The sequence below is a fragment of the Plectropomus leopardus genome, chromosome 8, assembly GCF_026936395.1.
Source record: "Plectropomus leopardus strain MGB_pleo_1.0 chromosome 8, ASM2693639v1, whole genome shotgun sequence".
NCBI lineage: Eukaryota > Metazoa > Chordata > Actinopteri > Perciformes > Serranidae > Plectropomus > Plectropomus leopardus.
The window spans coordinates 8,190,837-8,214,806 of record NC_142183.1 but is presented as its reverse complement, the minus strand read 5'-3'; the positions used below and the strand labels follow the sequence as shown (position 1 = coordinate 8,214,806).

Genomic DNA, 23,970 nt, shown 5'->3' with positions numbered 1-23,970 from the left:
TATTCCTTTCAAAAACATCTCCTGAGATTTTCCACATATTCATCTTTGAAGGTTAGTCTGCAGCTAATTCCAAAATGTAGAATAAAGCAACATCGGAGAGAAGAAAGCAATTTAGAAAACAGCCCTCCTTTTGGGCTCCTAATGGAATTCCAGAGATGGTCAAAGGTTTCTGTGTAGTGCAGCTAATGATGCCAAGGGAATCATTAAAATCATTAAATTCTGTTACCAAAAGGTCATGTGTCAGACCCCCGCAACAACAGCCAGTGTTTGTCCATCACAAGCTAAGTGTCTCGTTTCAGAGCCCTCGAGTGAGACACCAAAATGCTACCCAATTGTTAAGTCTCTCAAGATAAGAGCAGCAACTAAATGCCAGAAATGTAAATGCTTTCTAGGAGGCAGTTGGACAGGATTTCTGGGACATACAAACCTGAGTGCTCAAACATTTCTCTAAAGGTCACTAACTTGGTTTGAGCATCTACAAAGTGCTGGATTCTCCAGAAAGACCTAACATTTTCATTATCAAGTGTAAAAAATTTCCATCTCGCTCTTGTGGTTTATTTGTGTAAATTGACTGAAAGGTAAACATTCTCCCGGAGCCAGCGGGTTCATGATGTGATTATGAGTTACTCTCATTTCACTCCTAAAAACTCATTAGAGCGCTCTTTAGTGCTGCGACAGTTGAATTATCTCGCAGGCGTCAAATTCAGAACATTGCGGAATGTGCTGTAAGATAATCAGACTGAAATTACATTTCAATCCAGCAGCGGCATGAATGAATCCATGCATGACCGAACCTCCACGCAAGGTCAGACAGATGAACATGTGTGAGACGTGAAACGTAAGCAGAGCGCGCTATCGACTCTGCCATGAGCAGGATGTACAATGAGCACGAGACCAGAAAGTAAAGTTCTGGGTGTCCAGTTCATGTGATGTGCGACAGGTAGTTGAAATTGTGATCGCAGTATTGGCGATTGTTACAAAACTGTACCCACCAAGTTAATTGCTAAAATCTCAGAACATGACTTCAGTACTAAAACAAAGTATGAGAGTAAGTTTATGGTCAGATAGATCATTTTTCTGTTTATTTTGGGATCATCATTTCCTGATTTATTTTTTACCCATGTCTCTGTCTTCCACATCCTGCTCCTTGTGCCTCGCCTCGCCCTGATTGGCCTCACCTGCATCTTGTTAACCCTGTTTGCCTGTGTGTATAATCCTTGTGTGTTCTCCCTCATGTTGCCAGTCTGTTATGTGTTCCCCGGTGTCGCCTCGTTCTCCGTTCTTCGACTAGTAAGTCTCCTTGTGTTTGACCGTAGTCTGCCTTTTTGATCTTTTGTCTCAAGCCTGCTCCTTGTTTTTACCTGTGCACTAACTCGGACTGTTATTAAACTCTGCCTATTCATATCTACACCTGAGTGAGCTGTGCACAATTCTGTATTCCACAGCTTGTGTTATAATTAAGAGAAGTCAAACTCAAATACATGTTTTAAACGAACTCAGCCAGCCAAACTTAAACAAACAGTCAAATTATTGGCGGGTCAGAATCTTACATGGCCATAATTTCTAAACGAGAGACGATGTTGTGATGGGATCCCTTTAACCATAATATAGTGACTGTGACTTAAAGCAAATGTCAGTCAGGGTCATAAAGTGGGGGGGATATTGCCCTTTTCCTATTTCCTACCCCCCTGATGTCTGGCCCCCGTGCTTTGACTACACCCATGTTCAAACTTGACTATTTATGGCTCATATACGCATCTGTAAAGTTTCATGACTACATATTGCACGTCAGTATGTCAACATTATATAATTATTGAGATATGAGACTAGATACCTTAGATTTCAGATATTGTGAGTGTTGTTTTTTTGTGGTTTTAGAAGTTGTATTACAGTGAAATGATGTATTTTTCTTAACTGACCAGACAGTTCTAGATATTCTATTATTTTCCTTTGCCCACTTAGGCATTGAGTCCATTTTACTGATGATTGTCTAAATATTTTGTGAAAGCACTGAAGGTCAACCCTTCAATATCGACACAGCGTCAATATTGAGGTATTTGGTTAAAAACAAAAGTGGTGATATTTGATTTTTCCCCATACCGCTTCGCCCTACTTGCTCAGTTGTGACATTACTCTGGTCAAAAGTGTCCACAAAGACAGACAGACAGACAGACAGACAGACAGACGGATATGTAAATACCTAGCAAATACTCAAAAATGTCAAGCTCAAAGCTGTGGTAGTTTCTGCTAAATCACTGACCAGTTATGGCTGTGATGATTTCCATGATGAAACACAAACTCACAAGGTGAAAACAATACCTGCCATTGCGACATCTCTTGTCTTGCTGGTAATAATTTCCTACTAATTTCCAATAGCTGTGCTGGCAAGAACTCCAATATTTTTCTAATTACAAGGTCAATGAGCAGTTTTCACAGTTAATGAGTTCCAACTAATTGCCTAATGTAACCTTGAGAGCGTTTTCGTCAGCGAAGAACAGTTCAGCTTTGTCAACATGCAAAGGCACGATTTAACATGAAAAGTGAAGTTTCTGATAACAAATAAACAACAAATTAATCTGTGTATTGGAGTTTAAAAAAGTCTCAATCAGCCTCTCAAGACAAGTGAAGGGCTCCACCAAAAAGACATTGACCAACCAAGTTTATTGTCCCTTATATCTGTACTTTAATGGATGCAAACTAGTCATATTTAAACATGTTAACAAAACAGAACTTGCAGATATCCTAACTTCATTATTGACAAAAACCTCTTTGTGATGATCAGTGTAAGTCAGATTAACTTGATTTACTGAAGTTGGAATTATAAGTAAACTTAAATTTAGATATAAATTATGAACAATGAACTCCCTGTGCACAGCCAGTTTTATCGTCAGGAGGTGGTTTGTAGCAGGAACATTTAAAGTGAAAAACAAAGTTGACCACCTCACATTTGAAGAACTTTACTTTACTTTATTCAGAGCTAGCAAAGTGTTTCACCCGATCTTAGTATCCACAGGTGTGAAAAATATCCATGAGTCACATTATTAATTATCAATATGATTTTTCTTTTTTTTTCAATTTTTTTCAGAGTATCATTAACATTTTCTGAAGTGAGCATAATACAAAAAACATGACAAAATTTACAAAACATATCTAAAAAAATGCAAGGATTTCATAATTTATAATCAAAATAACAATATTTACAAAATAACATTTATCAAAAATATCAAGAAGCTTAGAAAAGTTAATAGGATTACACATTACACCATGTTATCACAATAAGGAAACTGCTATCCAGCAGACTTAATTTCTTAAAAAGGATATGGATATAAACAAAACATAACTTAAAATTGATAGTTTTACCTTTTTTCAAGGCAATCAGTTACTTAGATTTTTGTATAGCAGTGTCACTTTATTCCTTGATTTCGGAGGATATTTTGGTGACGGTGTTATACCCAAAAGAAAGCGATCGCCAAAATCAAGTAAAAAGGATCCTTGTTGCAATAAACTGAAATGTCCCTTCAAACTCTCCGTGTGTGTACTCGTGGAGCTAAGCGGCTCTTTGCAAAGAGGCTGGTGTAACGTGTGATGTGCTGTCCGTGGTGCTGAAATCTGACACACACTGTTGCTTCTAACTGCCGCCACCCTGAGCTCCCACTCACTGTGCGCCTCATTACTCCGCTCCCATACTGCTACCTCACGCTCTCCAGTGATTAATATACATCTGTCTGTCTGTGCAGGCTGAGATATGCATATCATAAAACAAGGGGACAGGAATGCCATTTGTTTCCTGTTAGCTGTGCGGCAGCAGCCTCTCCTCCATTTAACCCTGCTCAAAATGGCAGTTACAGCCGTAGATTTGTATGCAGAGGGCGGAAATAAGCGCTAGATCAAAGTTAAAGAGGAGATTCATGTGATGGGTATTCCTGCAGGGCATGAGTGATGGCCTCCAGCTGATGCACTTGATGAGTTTTCTCAGTATGAAACGTTGGCCTTTAACGAGGTTTAGAGGAGACTTGTTTTTCAAGTGACCGAAAAACATCTCAAGGTCTCAATTCCAATCGTCTATTCAATATTTTTTATTTTACTGCTTGTCTGACATTTTGTCAATTATACAAAACACTTCTTAAGGTTGCAAATATCAATATTCTGACGTGCATACAGGAACTATTAGAGTAGAATGGATTAGGACTTCTAGATGGGAGGCCACAGGTATTCATCAAACAGACTCATGTATGAATTTAGATTAAGCAAGTCAGTCCTCGGTGTTACTGTGGAAATATTATTTTTTTCATGCTTTTGAATTGCACTTTGCTTATTTATCATTTATCTGTTCATTTGTTCAATATTTTCTCACTCTCACTCTCTGCCATTTCAGACCCTGCCACTCCCACTGCTCGCCCTCACCTCAGTAGATTCACTCCACCTGCTGATTCTTACTCACCTCTTCCCTCATCCCCACGTTAGCTCCCTGGTATGGTGAGTGGTCTACTTTCACTACATAGATTTTTTTTTTATCTTTATATTTTTTGCCTAACAAAGACTCCTTGCTTCGTACATTGGCCTTCTGAGTCATGCTTTTTTCTCTTTGAACTGTGACACATAGGTCTGATCTTTAGCGACTCTATCAACCTGCTCACTCATTTTGTACATCAGAGTCGAAACTATGAATCGATTAGTTGATGGACAGAACGTTATTTGAGATAAATGTGCAAAATCTCTGGTTTCAGTTGCTCCATTTACAGATTCTTATCATTTTGTTCAATATTTGAATCAAACTGTTTGAATACCTCACCTTGGGCTCTGGGAAATCATAATTAACATTTTTTACTTTTTTTTGGGACATTATTATTATTTGGTTGCCCTGATATAGTTGCTGACTCCGTCCAGCAAAAATAAATGAAAAATAACTGATGTTACACTCTTTAAGAGGCTGTGGCTGCATTTTATTTTATTTTTTAACGCTAGCACAAAGGTCCTTGGTATCTTGTTAAACATGACAGCCTAAGGTATGCATTGGTACCAACTATCTCACACTAGCTTGTTGAAAAGGGGGTTAATTAATGCTCCAAAATTAGACTAAAGTTTGGTGAGGCAACAACTGACGTAACAAATGTCAAAGTGGTGAACTCCCATCTCAAGATCTGAATGAAAATAAATTACAAGTCTCGCCGAAACTTGACAAGCCTTATTCCCAATAAATGTTTTGCTCTGTACAATTGATGTTTCAAATTAAAGCTGTATATATGTCTTTTAAAGGAAAGGAAAGTATGCCTGAAGAAAAATGATTTCCTAACCTCTGCCCCTCCTTACTCAAATTAACATAAACTGACCTGGAACAGACTCCAAATGACCACAAAGAAACATAAAACTAGAGACAAAATGACTAGAGATACAAAGCTGCTGCAAAACAATTCATAATGACAACAAAGAGACGCAAAGCAATTGCAAAGACACTCAAAGTGACTACAGAGAGACACAAAACCACTTAAAAGAGACACAAAATGACGACAAAAAGAAGCTAAGGAAGAAACTCTGTGTATTGCACAATAACAGAAAGGTGTTGGGGCCCTCTGCTCTTCTGTGCCCAGGGGTATATTGTCCCATAATCCGCCCATGCCTAATATGTCTGTATAATAAGACAGGACTGATGTGGAAATCAAAATTTGAATTGTACTGATAGTCCATGCACATTAAATAATTAGTAATATTAACTGCAAAATAATAAAGAAAAAAGAGTATATCAGTTTATAATTTCTTGGCCAGCCTATTCTCATAAACGTTTGTGCATTTTTCTACTAAGAGTGATACACTCAGATTCGTAAATATCCCACGTGATCACGAGCCAGTTATTCGCGCACGAGTTACGGAAGGCTGCGATCACGTGACCAACGTGCTGACGGGAGTAAATACGGAAGAAGTCCCGGCGGACTTTCCCACGGAGAGACATGTTTGGATCAGCAGTAAGTGAACTTTGAGTCATTTTTGTACGTCCTCACCGAGTGTCTTTTCCTAAACTTAACCACACAGTAAACATTATTGCGTAAACCTAACCTCCGTAACTGTACGTCATTTACGTAACTTTAAAGGGGAACTATGCCCATTTTAAAATTTCATATATGTTGTACCTATGGTCTTACTTAGACAGTCCAAAAATATTAGTTAACATGACAAACTATGTCTAAAATAAAAAAACTAGAGTGCTAAAACTCATATTTGTGATGTCATATGATATAAAGTCTGCCGCTGCTCCGTAGAGTCCTAAAACATGGACATTTGTTAGCTAGTGTTTTTTACAAACGGGATTTTGGTTAGAAGCCTTAAATAAAGTCTGTGGTTAACACAAGCTTAAGAGACTTTCATGTTTTGTTCTATGACATAAAACACATCATGAAAATGCCCCAATTTGTGAACTTTTTTGCGTCTTTAAATAGGCAGTTGCAAACAAGTGGTTAAATGAGACTACAAAACAGCATCCCATCAAACCACGGAGAACTCAGCTGCGTCCATTCATATATTCCCACCCGATTCAAGAAAAACTACAATGATTGCCACTCAAAGTCAGAGGTCGTACTTGTGAAGTTGGGGTAAATCCTTGTACCCCGACTCCAGTGATCTAATGTCACACAACAATGGCAGCATCCATGGAAACGCACACTGTGAATGGTAAGAAATCAACTTAAAGGCAACGTAAAGTTTATTTGCATGTATTTACTTAATACATCTACTATCATATAGTAAAACCTGTTCTGCATGTAAATTTATATCAGTATCAGTATTTAGGATTATAACATCAGTATTAGTATTTATTTATAATATAAGTATTAAATACTAATGCATTATTAAAATATAAGGAGGTAGCCCCTCTGACGGTGTCATTGTCTATGGACTAGCCACAGAAACACCAGGTCTTTACTGTTTGTCAAGTTTTTTCTTCACATTTTGTGTTGTACACAACCAAGTTACATAATCATTGGAGTTAAAGTAGAAAGCAGAAATTTAATTGTTTAATTGTAGCATGCCAAGAGTAAGGTAGAGGGTTACTAACAGAGGGGTGTCCCACAAACAAAACTCAATACATGTTATTTACTAAATATTAAATAAATCAACAATACCATAATATTATTGAATATATGAATAATATCATAGTGTTTTTGCACAGAAATGCATATTTTCAGTATACATGCTTATTGAGACAAAATGTAAAAGAAAATTAATGTCATTTAATGTATTTTAATATGTTGCAACTGTCCCCAGGGGCTCAGAGCACTACCATTGCACTTTTTACTTTCTGATCAGCTGCTCATCATTATCCACGTTAACGTTTGCATTAGTATAACTTCATTTACAAATCCATTCTTGGGCTGCGGCCAACATATTTATCCACCTATATGTCACTGAAATAGTTATAGCTTAAGCTTTCAGGCCTTTATTACCTTCAGTTTTCTTTAGTACGCACAGAGTTTGGCAAAAAAAAGGGATATTCTTATTCTGTCCCCTCAACCTGGAACATGTTACAGCAAGATCTGAAGCTGTCCAGCTTGATCCCACTGAGGGAATTTAAACTTATTTTAAGGACACTTGAAAAAGCATCTTTGGAAACCTGTTTTTAGTATTTTGAATCTGCTTCCATGTGGCACTTTCACTTAAATGTTGAGTGTATTGGTAAATTTGTCTGAAACAAAATGCTGTTGTATTGTACATTGTCCAAATCATGTCTGTCTTTGGAATAAGACCCCATGTCTCAATTAGATTACCTGTATAAATAAAGGTTTAATAAAAATGAAAAACAAGCAGACTAACCTGTTGACAAACAAACTCCATAAAGAATGATTGAAATGTCCTGTTCTTGATGGACTGAAGTGCCCACGTGCAGTTGCCCCATAGATGTTATGAATCAACAATGATCCACTAATGCTCCGTATTAAAGCTCGCCATGCATAAAACACACTAAAGGCTGAAACTCCCATTGAAGCTGGATGTGCACTCTTGTCATTAAGTGCTTTCCGCTCGGCTTTTTCCGTCTCTGTCCGCCTTCTCATTAACATTCTTCACTTGTGGGTGTGATGCTGAAAGGATCTCCTGCGCGCCGAGCGGAGACGCGCAGTGTCCCTGTGCGTTTAGAGGAGGTATCAGCTGCCGGCAGGAGGGGAGCGACGAGGAGGAGCGGAAGAAGAGACAGCAGACCTACATTGCAGGCGACCATTCCTTCACTGCTGGTGTCCATTCACAGATAGCCACCTGCAGACACAAAAACGCTCCTTTGCCCCTGATTTTAAATTTTCTTTCCCCCAAGGCTGAAGGTGTCCAATATGTGTCGGATCTAACATCTCCGGAGACATCGAGGAATATCAGACTCCACCGGTGGATGTGGACAACTAAACTGTGGAAATGGAAAAGATAGTGAATTTATCCGTTTCAGTTCTGCTTGTTTTATGGGGATGCGCGCTTGGAGGCTCGCCCAGTGTTCAAATTGGTAGGTATTTACTAGTTAGAATATAAAAAAATGACTTGGATAAAAGGCGGTTTTGTGCGTAAAATTGTAATACAATGTGATTGGATTAATGTGTCTTTACTGAGAAGATTTTGCAAGTGGCTAATGTTTGTACTTCGGTTACAGGGGGACTCTTTCCAAGGGGCGCGGATCAAGAGTACAGCGCATTTCGGATAGGAATGGTTCAGTTTGGCACCTCGGAATTCAGATTGACGCCCCACATCGACAATCTGGAAGTGGCGAACAGTTTTGCTGTAACCAACTGCTGTAAGTGCCAAAATATGTTTTCCCCTTTATCAAAACGACAGAATCTTCCCTACAAGTGTGTGTCAACCATAAAATGTTTTGTGCGTTTTTGTGTGGTGATGAGTTTGGACAAATTGTATCGATGAAGATAGAAATCATCTTTTTTGATATTCTGTCAGCAAAACATATCAAGGCTTTCAGCTGTGCGAGCGAGCATCGTGTAGGCAGAGGGAAAGTTGGTTTCCACAGTAACAGTCAGTCACATCCATCCCATTTTCATTCCTTCAGATTCAGAGATCAAACAAGGATGCAAACATATCGATCCGGCTTCCCATCCAACAGCTTTTTAAACCGATTTTTTTAAACTAAAGTAACAGAAAACGAGTAGAGTGATATTATTCCAGCAAAATCAACCTGTTTCTTGGCTCAAATGTCATTTCTAGATCTGCCTTTCTTTCTTCTTCATTCCACAAAAAAAGAAACCCAGCTCTTGAAACAAACAGATTCACTCTCACAGCACTGATTGGGCTTTTTCTTTCATGTTTCGAGAAGAAGAAAAAAAGCGAGATAAGACTTGCTGAGATGTACATTTTTTGCAGTGTGTGCGTGTGTGTGTGTGTGCCGATGTCACGTCTTTTCTCGCCTCTGAAGGAGCGGTGTTCATCCATTGTTGGCTCCTACACACACACACACACACACACACACACACACACACAGAGCGTCAGACAGCTGCGCTTAAACATATATTGAGGATTAATAGGATGCGATGAATTAACCGAGGCCCTGTAAAAATGATTGGCAGCTCTTCGGGGGGAAACGCAGGAGGATAATAAAACCTAAATCACGACTCAAAAGCATCACATCCAACAGAGTTTTTCACTTTTAATCACGCCTTTCTCTCATCAAACAGAACCAAGACTATTTTCTTTGCAGCAAATAGGTTTCTGAGGTCGCTATTTTTAATAGCCACCGCTCGCACATTTCATTAGGCGGTTGCCAGGCGACTACTCTTCTCAACAGTCCCTTAAACATAAATCAAACGCTTCTGATTGGTGCGCGCACCGCTCCAATCGATTTCATTACCATATAAAAGCTTCCTGCTTGGAGAGGCTCGTTGCGTCCGACAGATCAGAGACAGAGCCATGTCGATGCTCAACATACAAATATCACTGTCCCCTCTTTCTAAAACATTGAATCCCTTTCTGAAAAAAAAAGAGGTTGGTACTTAGGGATTTGTTTGGGAGACTCTGGGAATATTGTTTTCTTGTTTACTGTTGGCCAATGAATGAGCTGTTTGATTATTGTTGACTGGCTTGTTTTATATCGATCTCACAAAATCAAAAGTGCTTTTCATGAATAGGGTGATATGTTTATTTTTCCCCATTTTTCCTGTCTACCTCTGTGTGCTGTTACATAGGCCTAATGTTGATTCTAACTAGATTAGACACGTTTAATAAGTACCAGATTCATTTGCATAATCTGGGGTTATAGTCTTTCAAATTACAATGGCATGTCATTAATGATTTTAGTCTGATTCAGGGGAATTTCTTGGATTTGAGGACACTGGGGGCTTAGCCTGGACCTTGGCTTACCCATAGACTGTATAAAAATAATGGATGTAGCTCCAGTGACGTCACCCATTGGTTTGTGGACTGTGGTTTTGGAGTCTGGAGTTTGGCATCTTTGCTGTCACCATGTTGGTTTTTATGGAGCCAGAAGTGACCATATATGGATGAGAGGCTGGAACAATGGAGGAGCAAAGGGTGGATCTGTCTGGAAGCTGAGGATGCAATTGGCAGACAGTGTGTCACCCAAGCAGTAATATTCATAACTTTGTGTCTTAATAAATGTAAAAGGGTTAGTTATACAAAAATTCAGATGCAGTGCAGTTGTCAATGATGTTTAAATTAGTTATAGAAACCACTGTTAACCACTGTGTAACAGGCTGTAAACATGTTTATTTCTGCTGTAAAGTTTGACACTTTAACATTTAACATGTCTATGGTGATTGACTCTGTTTTGGAGCCAGCCTCTAGTGGCCATTCGGGGAACTGCAGTTTCTGGCACTTGATTTTTCAGCCTTTGAGGTTGCTTCTTGAGTCCACCCAGGGAATTTTTATTGAGCTTTTATGCATTTTATGCACTCTGACACCTTATTTACCCTTTTTTTTTTAAAAACTTTCCAGATTTATTATGAATTATTTCCTGAGAGCTTTTCAGGGAATGAATCTGATGAAAAGTCATACACACGGAGAATAGCCGGAGCAGTTCTGGAAAACATAAATTAACATCAGTAAAGTGATTTTTCTTTATCACATTCTTAATTTACAGCACAAATAATGAGTGCTTGTTTCCACATATGCTTCTGGAAATGAACTTAATCAAATCATTTGAAGTCAGAGTTTTGGTGAAAACAATGCACGACAATCCCTGTAAATGCTTCGAGCTATCATTTAGAGTATTTAGTATGCATGCAATTATCTAAAGCTTCTGCATGATGGTTTATGCTGAGCAGCTGACACTTGTGATGTTTCAGACTGGTGGGATGACTAACTGCGAGGCTGGCTCTCCTCAACAGCAAAGCTTCAGCTCAGTTATTGTCGTGCTAACATTTAAACGGCAAATTACTGAAACAATCACACAGTTACCAGTGACCCAGAATGGGAAATGAGTGGGTATAGAAAACGAACAAATGAACGTAGATTTGTATTGTGATGTGAAACCGAGTGCATGACTGTCATGCTGAATATTGAAAAGGCTGCTACCAGTCTGAGGGTTTTGCATCCTCCCTGGTTTTTCCAAAAATGTGTGTGCATGGACTCCGTCTGCAGCCTCGAATCGACTCCTTGAGTGGGAGTAAAGAGTAGGAGGGGTGAGGGTAGCTGGGGTGAGGCGAGGTGGTGGTGGTGGGGCGGGGGTTTGCTTTTAAGCCAGTAGATGGCAGTCTGCCTCACAATCCACCTCCATGTGTAATTATAGTGCATTAACACCACTTTGCCTTTTGTTAGAATGTACTTTGTGAGGCAGCAGGCAGCGGAGAATAAAAGGAGAAATATTGAAGCTGACATATTGAAAGCTAAAACATTATAAGCGCAGCTTTCTGTTGAGCTCCTTACACACTCCATTACTTGGGAGCTGCTGCTCTCTCTCTCTGTGGCTGTGTGTCAGGTGTGAGCTTTCAGTCTGGATCCAACAAAAGCACATTTGTCTTTAATGAGGATGGAAGCATGAGGGAAAATGTGAAACCAAACGCAGTTTCATTGAAGGTGGATTACAGGAACCTAGTGACAGATTTGCCCTTATATTTTTGATTGTGAAATAGAGAAAGAGCAAATATGTGTTTTGTGTTTGCAGCACAAAGTATTGACAGCTTTTAACCCTTTGAAATCTGGATCAACATAGTTTTTCTTGTGCTGCTTTCAGATGCCTTTCACTGATATTTAAAACATTTCTTTCAACGTGAGAAAAAACGCAATGAGCATCTTCGTAAGAAATGTTCCTTCAATTGCAAGACATTTGTAGATTTAGAAAAGTATTTTTATAATTATCATAATTGCATATAAAAAACTATGTTACAAAATAAGTATAATTTCAAACACTTTTTCACTTTTTTGCTTTTACTATTTTTCAGGTTATTTTCTTGTACTTTTTTTTACTAATGTCTTACTAATGACCATTTATTCTTTCGTTGCTCATTACCTTCCTCCTATGTTTTTTAAAGAAAGCAAACTAATTTGCTCAGGTATCAAAGGTCTGAGAGCCAAAACTTGGCACAAAATGCTTGTTTGCATAATTTTTGATCAGATATTTGCTGACTTACCTCATAATTTAATTACTTGGATATTTTATTGATCTAATGAAGTAGATGAGTCTTGTATTTTCCGGCCAGCCCGATGCAAAACAGTAAAGACATTATTTAAGGTTATGAAATAGGACTGAGAACATATGGATCTGTGCCCCGCAGACATATCACACTCTGCTTGTACTTGGCCTGTGCAGCAGCGTACTTCATCAATGCAGTGTGTCAGAGACAGTGGGAGGGAGGATGATGCATTCCTCCATCAATAACAGTTCATCTGGACAGGCCTGCATCTGCTGCCAAGACCAGGGGAGTCATTCTGCCTGTGTGTGTGTGCATGTACAGTTATATTGGTGTTCTGTCCACCCAGAGCAATAAATTGAAAAGATTTTTGTTGGAACTTCCTAGAAAAGAATCACCTCCGAGACCCCATGTGGTTATATGACTAACGCGCCTTAAAACACAACACCGCTGTTAAAAATAATAGATATTTATGGTGGTTGTTGGATTTCTGGAGACTGTTTTTTAACTTTAAAATACTCTAAAGAGGATTTAGAAGCCTTACATTATAGTTCATTAGTGCTTTGCAATAATGTATTATTAACGTCAACTTTGATTGCCATGTTACTTACTTTTCTTACCATTTATAAATGCATGAAATACAAAATATATGCCCTTGTTAGAAAGGCATACATTTTCTTTTTCTGTGGATACTCTGCCAATGGAGACATTATGGCACATACTGTGATATTTTCTGCACAGCTGCATTGAAAATTGAATGGGCGCTCCACCAATTTACATATGGAAGTCAATTTACTCGTCATGGGGACTCTGGACTCTGGAGAGAAGACTGAGGAAATGACCTGTTATGATATGATCAGGGTTATCTCAGCTTGGCCTTGAAACTCAAATTTTTTTAACAGGGAGTTTGGCATTAGAACTGAAAGCATAATTTATCATTAACAGAGGGTTTAAGAAAAGATGCAATTTAGCGGCATTGTCTGCTTCGAATGTTATCACTCGATCATGACCATTATCAGTGGTTATCAGCCTTGTATGGGTTAGAGGTGGCCCGCTACACCTTCTAGTAGGTTCAAAAGTCAGGGTCAACGTAACATATTAAACTTAAGTCAAGTTTGCAATTTTTTTCAACCCAAACTGAGATTTTTCTTAAACCTAGCCATGTTTGCCACCTACATCTAATAAAAGTAAAATTGAAACCTAAAGAAGTTTCACAGTGTTGATATTCACCTCCTGGCCTACTGGTAGGTGCACTTTGCCCATCTGAAGCATTATAATGGTATTGATAACAGCTGATAAATGGCCATATAATAGGCTGATAACATTTGAAATTGGTGTTTGTATTATGAGAAATGTAGGACTGAGTGAGTCTAGGGACTACACAAAAGGATAACTTGGCCTCTGCTGCTTTGATTTTTACCATTCTGTCTTTTATATATCTGTGTTTTCCAAATAGCCCTTTAATAATAACAAATATTTCAGCTGTGTGAACTATCAACATCAACAGAAGGATTTAGTTTCTGGAGAGTCTTGAGAGATGAATCTAAGAGGTTTTAGGATTGAAAATAAGTTTCAGTTTCTGCTACAAAGAGTGGTGCTTGTTCCTCTGTCTTTCTCTTACCTTTGCATCGTTTTAGTAAAAATACTGACCTCACATTAAGGGTCAGATTATTCAAATTAGAAAGAAATGTCACTCTCTGATTGAACTGCACATCTTCTGATGAGGGGTCACAAGTGGGCACTGCTTTGTATTAAGGGGTCAGGAGCATAAATGGTTAAGAACCTCTCTAAAGTCTAAAGTTTAAATTTTGCATTCACATCCAATTATCAGTCTCCAAAATGCAGCACAGCCACAGCTTTCATTTTTGTCATCGGCAGTGCAAAATATTACACTTTTTCAGACAACTTTTGTGATACTTTAACAACTGAGACACACATCACAGCATTATCCTCATGCTTATTTCTAATCGGACAAACCACCTACAACTGCAGCAGAGGATGATTTGGCACCTAAATGGACATCACCAAGTAACGATAATTGACAGTTATCTACAGCAAGGATTGATTTTTGCTTTAATACAGTGAAAGGTGTTCATGTAACACTGTGCACCTGGCAATGTGCATGCGTGTTGGTGTGTTTGCGTGCCAAACTAAACTTTGTATTTGCTTTAGCACGCTGCCATGCTTTTATTTCTGAATCTCACCTCTTTCAAAGCAAACCTCTGTTCCCCTTCAGAGAGCAGCAGAGCAGTTTGAGGTCACTGAGAGCCGGACGGCGATTTAACACTTCAAAGTTCTAGTTTGTCATGGCTGAATCACGTCATACTGTAATTTCATGCATCTACATGCACATAGCATCTCAGGGACGCATGCATTCAGGGACCTTGCTGGATGATCAAAAGCTTAAACCGACCATGTATGCACAGCAGAGCATTGGTTATAGCCAATTTATTGTTCACACTTAATTAAGTGCATTCTCCTCCATTTCAGAGGGAGCTGTGAAATATTAAATAGGCCTGGGAGCTGGCCGGTCAAAAAATGAGGCTAAAGAACCCTCTGTGGATCTTTGCTTGCCCTGAATACAGCCCCCAACCAAGCCCTTATCACTCTGTCCTCAAAAAACACAAGCCTGAGATAGCATCAGTTACAGCCTGATTCAAAGGCTCTCAGCTGGAAGTCCCCTCCTGTCTCACATCCAATGACTTACTTTGCTCAGTGTCTCTGAGAAAGGTGGCTCAGACGCATTTTGCCCTCAGCGAGGCACGAGGTAAACGTGTTTGTCCTCTAGCGACAGGGGCTAGTGCGTCTCAGAATTCACACAGACTCCGTGTTTGAGCCAGAAAAGGACCTCAAAATGATGATTTATTTAGTAGACGAACTGTCGAGACAAAGCTAAACTTCACAGAATCTGACTGGTGGCTCAAGCTTGTTTTCCTCCAGGCTTGAGGAGAGTCAGCAGGGTTTGATGGATCATTTTAAAAATATGTTTCATGGCAGAAGTGTACCAAACTCAACAAAATTGTATTGTACTTGTGTTACATACAATTATATACTACTAAGGTTTTTTTATGTAACATTCTTGGATCAAGTCCATTTACTTGCTGTTTTCCAGTAGTGGTTATTGGATACATATAAATGCATCAAATCTTTTGAGTTTTGAAACTTAATGCAAATATGGTGTCAGTTTCTCTGCGACACTCCACTATAGTATTTGCACGTTTATCAGCTAGTGCCGTCCACCCCAAAATGCATTACCAGTAATCATGTATATGTCTACAAAAAAGGGTAAAATAATCATTTTAATGCATTAATTCAGCATTACACTCATATGTATGTAGGCTACATAAGCTCAATAAAATGTTACAGAAATGTAACTGATCAATAATCTGTTGTTATTCGAGGGGCAAGAAGCAGACATCTCAGTTACCCTGCAGCCTTGTGCTGCATTCATGTGGTGTTTTATTCAATAGCCAGCTCAGTCGTCATCACACAACACACATATGAAACATAAAATAATGACAACTGAGTCAACTTAATTCACTAAGGAATACCATGAAATGCAGACGAAAGCTTTAGGAAAAAAGTTAACAAGTGGACCTATTTAATTATTGATTTAATTTTTTTTTAATGCTCATTTTCATTTAAAAAATTCTCCCTTTGGCTGTTGTCTTTTGCCGTTTAGCATACATGCACATGCATATCCAATCAATAACCATCCCTTGTGTACAATAGATGAATTATTAATTTTCAGTGCCCTTAATAAATGCATGGTCTCACAACATATGATGAGACACATGGGTTTTAAATCCTCAGAGGAGGAATGAAAATGCAAGAGCCTGTCTGTCATTGTTCAAAAGCTCTGTTTTCGCTTTCTGCTCTTCTCTTTTCTCCCTTTAGAACAGGTTATGTTTTATTTCTCCAACTGTTGTCTCTCGTTTTGTGTATATGTTACTCACTCAAGTTGCAATTCTTATCAGAGTACATAGATTTGATGAGCTGGCATCATTTGAGATGATTTAACGCAGTGGCATTCATTAACGCACCATCAAAATGTTGTGATTCTCAAAGATCTATTGGTTATAGTTTTAGGTAGAGATAGGATGGCAGCTGTTATCAGACCTTGGGGATGGAGAGGGTGGCAGGTTAACAAAGGGGGATGAATTTTGGTAATTTTGCCAAAAAAGGGAGGATGGTGTCCCTCCTCGTCCCTCCTCAAATGGCCTACTTCCTCTTTAGTCACAATGAAACACAGCCATTTGATCATTAACACCACCAACAGCAGCCGGTTAATATTCAGGACACGGCACAGAATTGATGCAGGGGTCACCTAAAAGGTGTTCATTGCCAGATGGAGGGTCCCAGTCTTTAGCTGAGCAAGCATCCAGCACAGAAAACTTTCACCAGGAATTAGGTTTCATTCATTCCTTCATTCATTTGTAGTGTTACTGTATGCAAACTTCCCTGTTGTCTAAGGTTTCAGCACTACTTGTCTCTGCAATTGTGCCACAAGACTTACTTCTTTGCATGTCTTTGGTTGGCAAACAGAGATCCAGAGATTGTCTCCTCAGAATTCAGATCCTTATCCCAAAAAGATGTAACCAAGGCTTTATCCTTGGCCCTCTATCTAGATGTCCCCTCCCATATCTTTCTTCTGAAAAATAAAAACAACTCATTCATTCCTCTGCAGCCTTTTATCAACCTCTAAAAGCTTGTGCATTGACAACAGCACCAACGCCAACAACGCCATTTACCCTGGCTGTATCAGTCTGTGAATAAGTCAAATTTCAGAGCGGGGCTGTCGGCGAGGCAGAAGCTAAATCTATCATAAGAGTCAGGCACTGTGTTGTGAAGAGGCAGGGCAGCTAGAATGATTATAGATCAGCTGTCATCTACAACTCATCACTGATATGATGAAAAGCATCGTTTCACAACTGGATCCATAAAGCCTGGGGTTGAATGAAGATTCAGAAGCAGTTTAAAGACATGTAAAAACAGTGGCAGATGGTCATATTTGTAACATTTAAGTCATTTAGGCTAATAAAATATTAATCAATTCAAAGTCAACCAAGGTTATTTGACATAGGGGTGGTGATATACTGAATATACCCGAGGTATTGCAGCTTGTTCAACATCCAATGTATAGAATGACTTTATTGCGAACATTGAGCATAGATTGTCACATCGTTTTTGTAAGCCACTGAAGTTTTGGCTCTCTCCTATAGCTCTCTGCCTCTCTCTCACATACACACAAAGCAGGGCTTTTGCAGAGCTCCAGACTGTGACTATTTAGTCACATTTTGCGACCATGAAGAGCTGTTAGTCTGTTTCCAGCCTACAGTGAATTAATGATCAAATTTAATGGTAACAGTCTAACTTAATGAGTGGTTGTGGCTATAATGTGAGCAGGTGAGGCATGTGTTTGTCTCTGACTATTTATGACTTTTTAGGAGCACCAGTGCGACTTGCAAATATTAATAATTACCTGAAAATGAGCCCAGGGTCCCCTTTAAGGTTGCCCAAATCTTGCTGTAACTCTGAATAAAGTCATAAGAATTTGATTTACACTTTGTTCCACACGGAGACTATGAAATTTTAGCTACTGTTACATTACCTATTGGTTTGTGGATTGGCATTTTAAAGTTTCTAGTTTCCTAGAGTTCAGCATGTTACCTGTCACCATCTTGTTTTATTTTTTTGGAGCCAGAATTTACCATTTCTTGACGAGACGGTGGAGCTTATTTATTGATGACTCCTTGCAGGCAGCCTGTTAGTCAAGTGCCCCTGCCCTTAAATATTCATAATTTTAAGCCTTTATAAAATATAAACAGGTGAGTTATAATCAAACTCACTCCCTGTAGAGTTGTCATGAATTTTGAAATTAGCTACAGAGACCGAAACCTTATTTTGTACCAGGCTGTAAATATGCTTATTTCTGCTGTAAAATCAGGAATTTTCACATGGGGATCAATGGGGATTGACTCACTTCTGGGGCCAGCCTCAAGTGGCCATTAAAAGGAACTGCAGTTTTTGGACACATTCACTTTGGCTTAATTTTTCAGCCTTGGAGGTTTCCGCTTGGTTCTTAAAAATAAAAGCAAATTAGAAAAATCGTTTGATTATTCATTATAGTATGTTAACATTTTTACACAAATATCTTGGCATGAGAACACGACTCGCTTTTCATAAGCATTTATCAATTCAACAAGGCGTTTCTATAGGTCTGTATGAATCTGACACTTAATTATTCTGTGGTCAACTTGAAGTTCACTTAATGGAAAATGAGTCAAATTTCCTTTTATTTGCAGAATAACCTTTTCTGCTGAAGACTGGTGCTCATTAGCATGCATAGAAGAGGATCTGTCCTTCCCATCATCGTGGTGATTAGGATTTGATCCGGTTGCCTTGTCTGGTCTTACAGGGTGTTCTTGTCAAACTTATTAGGATTTAAGTGCGTGTGTGGCGTGTGTGTGTGTGTGTGTGTGTGTGTGTGTGTGTGTGTGTGTGTGTTGAGAAAGAGAGAGAAAGAGATAAAGAAATAAGAAATGATGAATGAAAATGACAGGACAGAGCCAGAACGCCTTAACAGTGTGATAAACAGAGCAGGAGTGCAGCGAGGAGACGGACATGTCCCTGTACTGTCTGTTGTTCAGCTGTTATGTCTCGCTGAACAAAATGTAAATGTGCTGTAGGTGTAGGCGCGACTGTCTTTAGGCTGGCTGTGTCCTTTAAAAAGGGCATGATGACACATGCTAAAGGTGGATACGATCAGGGAACGGATCTTGAGTGCCTGTTTTTTTAAAGCAAAATATGTGTTTATGGCCAGTGTAACACAATAATAAGGATATTAATACTTCATTTAAATCACACAAAGCACATTTTATGCACTTGGAAAACTACAGGGACAACTGACAGCACTTTGTTCAGCATTATTTATAATATTTTCTCATTTTTTTTTACCATGAAGCATGATTAATCCTCTCTTTCATTTGGTATAATGTTGGCTAACATCAACTGTTTTCTCACCTGCTTAACCTTTTGTTCAAAAAGCGTCTCTGTAAAACCTACATCCCTCCAAACAACCCAATAAATCACCACGCAGGGCTGATGAATACATTTCCTTCAAGGTCTGTTTTTTTTTCCAGCCCTGGCTCTTAACTTTGTCCACTTAATTTAGAGGTTTTGATCCACTTGAAACGTTTCTTTACATTGTCAGCGGCGCTGCAAAGCGACGTCTGTTTTGCAGACAGTGCTATCGTGCTCTTGCAAGAACTCGTCCCCTGATGGTCTGCCTGCTTAAACAAAAGGTCTCATCTGGACCGGAGCCAATGCGTCTCAGCAGCTGTTGCCTTGTCAGTTGCATTTTCTTAAAAAGCACCTTTTTTTTTTTCATGCATCAAAAGGTGCAAGCTGTGAAACTGATATTAAACCGCCCATGTTCCCTGCTCATACAGAACATATGAAGAAAACAATAAAAAATCCAACTTTAGATTAGATTTCTTTTTACACCACACGTGAACATTTTGTGATGTAATACTCGAGGTTACGTTTCTAGGTGCCGTGGGTATGTAACAATTGTAAGTTAACTTTTTGCAAATTGGCCTTTTGGCTTGATGTCTTTTGAAACATGGGAAGAAGACAGTGAGCAACTTAAAAAGAATTTACCCAGAAATCAGCAAGAAATTAGTAAAAGTGAAAGAAAATTACCAGACAATACGCAAAAAGGAAAAACAAAACAAACAAAAAAACAGCAAAATAACAGCAAGTTAAAAAAAAACAAAAAATGAACTGAAAATAGTTCTATAAAAATAATTTTAAAAATATAATTATGATCATTATGATATACAGTTTTCTAGACATTTCCCCTAGCTCTCCACTTTTCTCCGTTCCTTTCAATTTACAGAACTTTTCTTGCCAAGTTGCTCCTGTTTCTGAAAGAAACCAAACTAATTTCTTTTAAATACGTTTAAATACTTGGAAAGGCATCTGAATGCAGCAAAAGAAAAGTGATGTCAATCCAGGTTTCCACAAGTGAACATGTATAATATGTGGATATGTTAAAACTTTACATTTCTACAGTGCTGCAGCATTAACATGTGATTATGTTTAGGCACAAAAAACACTTGGTTATGGTCAGAAAAAGATCGTGTTTTGGCTTAAAAAAACTTCTTTTGGTGGCACAATCATAGCTGGAAATGCCCCCAATGTCTTGCCAAAAAAAAAAAACCCAACTAGTTTTGATCGTTGGTCTTGAACAGTGGTCTGCAGCTGAACTGGTTTTCAGTTGTAACCATCTTGCTCCCCCACTGCCCAACTGTCTGTGATGATGTTTGTCCCCATTAAAGGGTCTCTGGGTGTTTCACCATGTGGAGGCCTGTTAGGTCAAAGTCTGTGGGCGGTTTCTTTGATCTGCCCCATCACATGGGTCTGTTAAAGATAGATTTGGTGGATTGTACTGTACAGGGAGTTCATGGATTAGAAACAGGACAGTTTTCAGTTGTTTAGGGTCACTATGCGGCAGTCTTTGTGTCTGGAAGGTTTGTGCAGGGGTGTTTTTATGTTCTTCTGTTGTCATGTTTTTTTTATTTTGTTTGTGTGTGTGTAGTTTCAGTCTATTTCCCTGCTGCTCTTAGTGATATAAAGGAAAGAGTACAGTCTGTCCTTAACCTTTGAGGTTATTGTTAAAGCATTTCAGATCAGGCAAATGGAAAAGCAACAGCAGAATTAATGAAAATGAGACCAACACTACAATACTGTACATTAGAACAGTGTTTACAACTGCTGCAGGTCTGATATTGGCAAATCCTTTCTGTGCATCTGGCAGAATACTGAGTATAGACAGACGACTTCTCCACCTCTTGTCAATTGAATCATTTCATCCGCACAAAAGGTATCATCATCATCATTCTATTATTGATCATGCTGACAGTGGCAGCAGCCTGAGACCAAACACAGAAAGAGCCCTAGACAAAGTCCTTCTTACTTACAAGCAGGGACAGTGGTTTTGTCCTGCAGTAATGCGCCTGCCCGGTCCTTTAGAAGTTAAATCTATGATCTTTATTTTTTGTATGACTTCTAACAAAATGCTGTTTGTCTTTGGCTTGTAGGCACTTGCCAGCAAAATGTGTTTACATTGTGTCCTATTTCAGCTCAGTTGTCAGTCAAAGACACATACTGGCTCGCCCACTCAGACGCTTGGAGGTTAATGAGCATTTCTGAAGAACCTCTAAAGATTTTGTTTTTGTCTTTCCTAAATGGAAAAAAATAACAGTAAGGTTTTTTCTCACTTATATATATATATATACTTATATATATACTAGATATATACACTATATATATATATATATATAGAGTGGTTTTTAGCCATGTGTGCATTTTCCCCCCTCCATTTGTATTGTTCTGTATAAACATAAAACATAAAATAATGATAATAATAATGTACATTTTATTTATAAAGCGCTTTTCACACACTCAAAGACACTGTAAAAGTTGGTCTTGAACAGTGGTCTGATGCTGTCTACAGTTTAGCAGTGGTTTCGCCTATGTGTGACATCATCCACCAACCCCTTCATCTCCCAATCACAGACTGAACCCAAATACAGGTAATCTGAAGTATGTCACTTTAGAAACTTGTGATACGTATGAAACGTGAGATTGTAAAGGTTTGCAGAAAGGTACATTTTAACTTGGCTACTGGACAGAGGTCCCACTAAAGTTAAGTAAGAGATCCTCTTGTTGTTGTTTTCTGTGGGTGAAATGACCGTCTAATGCGACATTTAATAGTTCTTTATCATTATGAACCTCCTTTGGTTGCAGTAGTCGTCAGTAGAAATGGCAGCAGTGCTAATAGAGAAGCACTTTATATTCAGATTTTCTGTAAGCGTAAATGAATCAGTCACATAACAATATGATACAGTGCTTTGTGTAAAAAAGGCCCAAAAAGCTACATATTACAAAATATACTGAAAACCATAATGTCACCTTCGCATGCTCAGATATTGTCAAATTTCCAACAGTAAAATCCCTTTAAAAAGGGATCAACCACGAGGACAGACAAGCATGTAATTGGCGTTAGCACGAAACCATTAAATGGACGATGACATGGACAGTTAGAGGGAGATAAGAAAACAAATACGAGTGAAATATGACGAGGCAGAGACGGATAGGACTTTGCCCAGCGGCGAGCCCACAAAAGCTAGGTCAGCAGCACTCCACTGGCAGATGAGATCATTGTGTGTAACAGGTTTCTGAGAGAGAGGGCAAACAAACCGACAGGCACACACACACTCTCAGAGCAGATATATTCAGCAGCGGATACACTCAGGTATCAGACAGACAGAGAGTGTTATGTTGCAGCGGGCAAGAGGCAAAAACGGACTCTTCCCAACTGCCGTCTCTCATATTTTCACACAGTGACACTAAAGTTAGACGAGACACTTTTGATCCTGAAGTGGACAGGAGTAAGGTTGCTCATGTGCAGGTCGGCTCTGAGTTTTGGAACATGTGTGACCTGCAGTAAAATGTAGCGGTCAAATCCAGCACAAACATTTCAGAATGACTCAAGCTGTAAAAAAAGACAGCCCTCAAATCTCTTAGCAGCTCCACATCTCCCCTGCTGTGATAAAACAGCAGGAGAAACATGGGAAAAGGGGGCAGCTGAATAAATTATCTGACATTTTCTGATTTCACCATTTGCTGGCCGGAAAAAAAACAAGAGAAACAGCGTTAAATCCAATAAATACATCCAAATGCTGACCTTTAATTCTCTCTTAAGCTCTGCTTGTAGAATTTCAGATGATAGACACAGGGGATTTTCAGATTTGCATCTTTTATTTTTTACTTGAAACCTCCTTGAATTCATTGTTTTTTGTTTTTTACAAATGCAGTTTAAGATAATTGTCAGAAAAAGCAAGTCAGCTAAATCTCGGAAGACTCATTAAATAAAGGTAAATAACTTGCAGCTCTCTCTGATTTTATGCCTTTTAACTATAAACGCCCAGCAGACCACAGTTCATTGTTTAGTTTGTTAGGTTTGATTTGTTCATTAGGGATATGTTGTGAAGTAATTTTACATTATTTTAGCACTAATAGTAGTGTTTTTGGAAAGTTTGATTACATTGTGATAATGGAGATTTTTGCCTCAATGATTGTAGAGTGAGGAATTGAGACGTGCTCATCCCTTGTCTCAACCAAATGTCATGGCAATCTGGCCAATAGCTGTCAAAAAAAAATCAACAAAAACCAAATGTGTCAACCTCCAACGGGATTTAATCTCTACTCATTATATTTTGGCTCTTCAGTTAAGTTTAGGCAACAAAACGACTTGGTTAGGGATAGGAATGTTCGTAGTCACTTAAGTCGACTCATGTGACTAACAATTTCAGTTAAAATCTTTTAGGATATTCTCATATTTATA

General features: G+C 38.7%; 1 protein-coding gene across 5 annotated transcripts in view; it reads left to right on the top strand.

The window, feature by feature from the left end:
- The first annotated feature begins 8,087 nt into the window (after positions 1-8,087).
- The window catches only part of gria2b (glutamate receptor, ionotropic, AMPA 2b), a 64,546-nt gene continuing 48,663 nt past the window's right edge, over positions 8,088-23,970 (top strand). For 2 of the 5 annotated variants that reach the window (XR_015777204.1, XM_042492837.2), the window contains exons 1-2: positions 8,091-8,473; positions 8,618-8,758. Coding sequence is in view for 4 of the 5 variants with exons in the window: in XM_042492837.2 (XP_042348771.1) it covers positions 8,389-8,473; positions 8,618-8,758 (226 nt within the window). In the remaining variant the exon portion in view is untranslated. Of the gene's footprint in view, positions 8,474-8,617; positions 8,759-23,970 lie in introns of all 5 variants that reach the window. The other 3 variants (XM_088080830.1, XM_042492839.2, XM_042492836.2) reach the window with 3 other exon arrangements.